The sequence below is a fragment of the Mesitornis unicolor genome, unplaced genomic scaffold, assembly GCF_000695765.1.
Source record: "Mesitornis unicolor isolate BGI_N332 unplaced genomic scaffold, ASM69576v1 scaffold32157, whole genome shotgun sequence".
In the NCBI taxonomy this organism is placed as follows: domain Eukaryota; kingdom Metazoa; phylum Chordata; class Aves; order Mesitornithiformes; family Mesitornithidae; genus Mesitornis; species Mesitornis unicolor.
In genome coordinates this window covers 7,004-9,568 of record NW_010198927.1, presented here as the reverse complement: position 1 = coordinate 9,568, position 2,565 = coordinate 7,004, and the positions used below count along the sequence as shown (strand labels likewise).

The window sequence follows — 2,565 nt, the reverse complement described above, 5'->3', positions numbered from 1 at the left end:
GGTGCTGCCCACAGGGTTCGCTTGCCTCTAGTTCATGTTTTGTCAGTTTCTGAGCTAGAAATTCATCAGAGCTCATCCTACAGCTCTGTCTGACTGAGAACATCTATAAGCATGGATAAGTCAGTTTAAACTACTTTTATCTAAATATATATTCATACATTAATGAAACATGCTTTTTAAAAACCAACATGATGAAGGACCATATTTTTAACAAGCAGAAGATGAGACATCAGCCATCTGGTTTAATCATCTCTCCTCGTTACCAGGATGTGAACAGCTGCGAGATCCAGAAGACAAACTGCACATGGCTCATGGTCACGCACGAAACGTGTGGCAAAGATGACGTGGTAAGAGGACAATATTTATTTATTGCAGTGTTCCTAATGTCGTGGAAAACATGCCATGTGAAATATAAATAAATTTTGAGGTTTTTTTCTTTCCTATTTCTGAGATGAATTGACACTGTAATTTCAAAATAAACGTTTCTCTAAGCATTCAACTTAATATATTTTGAAGCTGTGTTTTGAAGATAGTGCTTTTAAGCTTAATTCCAAATTCTTTACATAGTTGTAAATGCAAGTAATGTGAAACTTGAGTAATTTCTTACTGTCTGGAGACATGTAATCTCCACATCACAATAGCTCAACAAGAAGTCAGTAATCTGTATTGCTTCTGTAGAAGAAGACTCTCCTTAAAAATTATTTCTGAAAACCTAAGATACGGTGATTCTCATTTTTTTCAAAGCCCTATCCTTTCCTGGAAATTATGCTTTTCTAAGCAAGTGTTCTTCCTTTCCTGAAAGTTTACTGCTAGTATAACAACATAGTTTTCATTTCTGCAGCTTTTTATTTGCTCTTTGTTCCCCTTTCTTGCTGGATTTCCAGCAAGATATCAACTGGAGAATAAATTTGATTAAAAAGCCTTCCTGTCCAAAAGAAACATAATAGTAATTTCTGTAGAATGCTTGGTGGTCTTTGGAGAGCGATGACCTGGGCCAAAGAAAAGCAGCACATCTCTTGTTAAACCACAGCAGCAATTGCTGCAGGAAGCCGGTGTTTGCTGGAGAAGTGCTGTGCCGGGCAGTGTCTGACAGTGCTCACAGGCTGCATTCCCGCAGGATGCAGTGCAGGCCACAGACATCAGTAAATCTGTTGTGTTGTCCTCATTAACTCTTTCGTAAGCTGTTCATATTTCATAAGCGTATGTTCTTTTGTTTCCATTAAATGTAATGTCAGGGAAGCATGCCAGTGAGTGTGTTCATTTTGTGCAGAGTAGCTCCTTCAGACAGCTGAAACTGCCTGGAATTAAAAATTATCCTGAGCCCACCTTGCTGTGATAACAGCCTCTCATTTACAAACAGACACATGAAACTAGAGTAACACTGAATCTTTTAAATGCTACTTTTAATTTAGTATCTTAAATTCCCCTGAATTTAAAAAAAAAAAGTGGGGTTTTGGTTTTGTTCTTGTACGCTTTCAAAATAGCCTTCTCTATGCATAAATCTCTTTGCTTTGTCTGTCCCAGGAAAGAAGCAGCTAGAAGGTTAAAATTCTCTTAATCCATAGCTTTATAGATAAACCTCACCAATATCACACTCTGATGGCAGCAACAGGGTGTCGTCTGCTATAACTGGGTGTCCTCTGTTATAACTGGGTCTCCTTTGCCGTAACTCAGTCTCGCTCAGCACCTGGCCACAATGGACACCAGTGGTTTTCCTGGACCCTGTGTCACTCCGATGGCTGAGGCAGTGCTGTATTTCTGTACAATGCTGCATTATGCGATGCCGATCGTCTCTGTTTCTCATCAGCTTCAGCACAGCTGTGGTTACTTGGGCATTTTTTAAAATCTGGCACACAAATTACAAACTTAGCCATTCAGAAAGACCTGCTTAACTTAAAATAAGAGCATTTATGGAGGAGATGCTGCATAAATATGTTTAAATACTTTTCAGTGTTTAGAGAAGAGAGTGATCCTTCAGCAGTTTTCTTTTATACCACTGTCTTTAAAAAGCATATGAATTTGATTATTTCCTGATGATTTTATTGAGTATTTTCATTTTACAAGAAAGATGAGAAGGGCTAGACAAAACAAAAAGTATGGGAAAACAGCTGAACTTTATCAGTGTAGCAAATTTCTTAGTGCTGTGAATTAAGCAAGTGAAGGCAAGCAAGGATAGGGGAATAGTTCTTATAATTAAATAGTCATAGATGAAGTAAGTAATATAACTGCCTCAAAGCAACCTTTCTGAATGGAAAAAAGTAACATGAGCCCCTAAGATTGCTCTGCAAAAAGACAGCAGAGTAAAAGGAGAGACATTGTAGCAATTAGCCGTGCAGAATCTCATAGAGCTTTCAGGAAAAATTGCCACTGAACTGAGTGGTCTGAAGGTGATTTTTTGAATTTTATAATTACAAAGTTACTTCCATCTTTTTTTTTTTCTTTTCTTGTGGGTTTATGCCTCTAATTTCAACCTCTGAAATTTTTGTAAGTCTTACACAGTAGGCTATTCATTAATAATTAAACTAGGATTAAAATGTGATTAAGCATGTTAGGCCATGAATTTAA

The 2,565-nt window shown here is 37.4% G+C and overlaps 1 protein-coding gene across 1 annotated transcript in view; it reads left to right on the top strand.

Annotated features, from left to right (window-relative positions):
• The first annotated feature begins 188 nt into the window (after positions 1-188).
• TYW3 (tRNA-yW synthesizing protein 3 homolog (S. cerevisiae)) overlaps positions 189-2,565 on the top strand; it is a 5,268-nt gene continuing 2,891 nt past the window's right edge. Inside the window, exon 1 of the mRNA XM_010189305.1 lies at positions 189-347. Coding sequence (XP_010187607.1) covers positions 189-347 — 159 coding nt within the window. The remainder of the gene's footprint in view (positions 348-2,565) is intronic.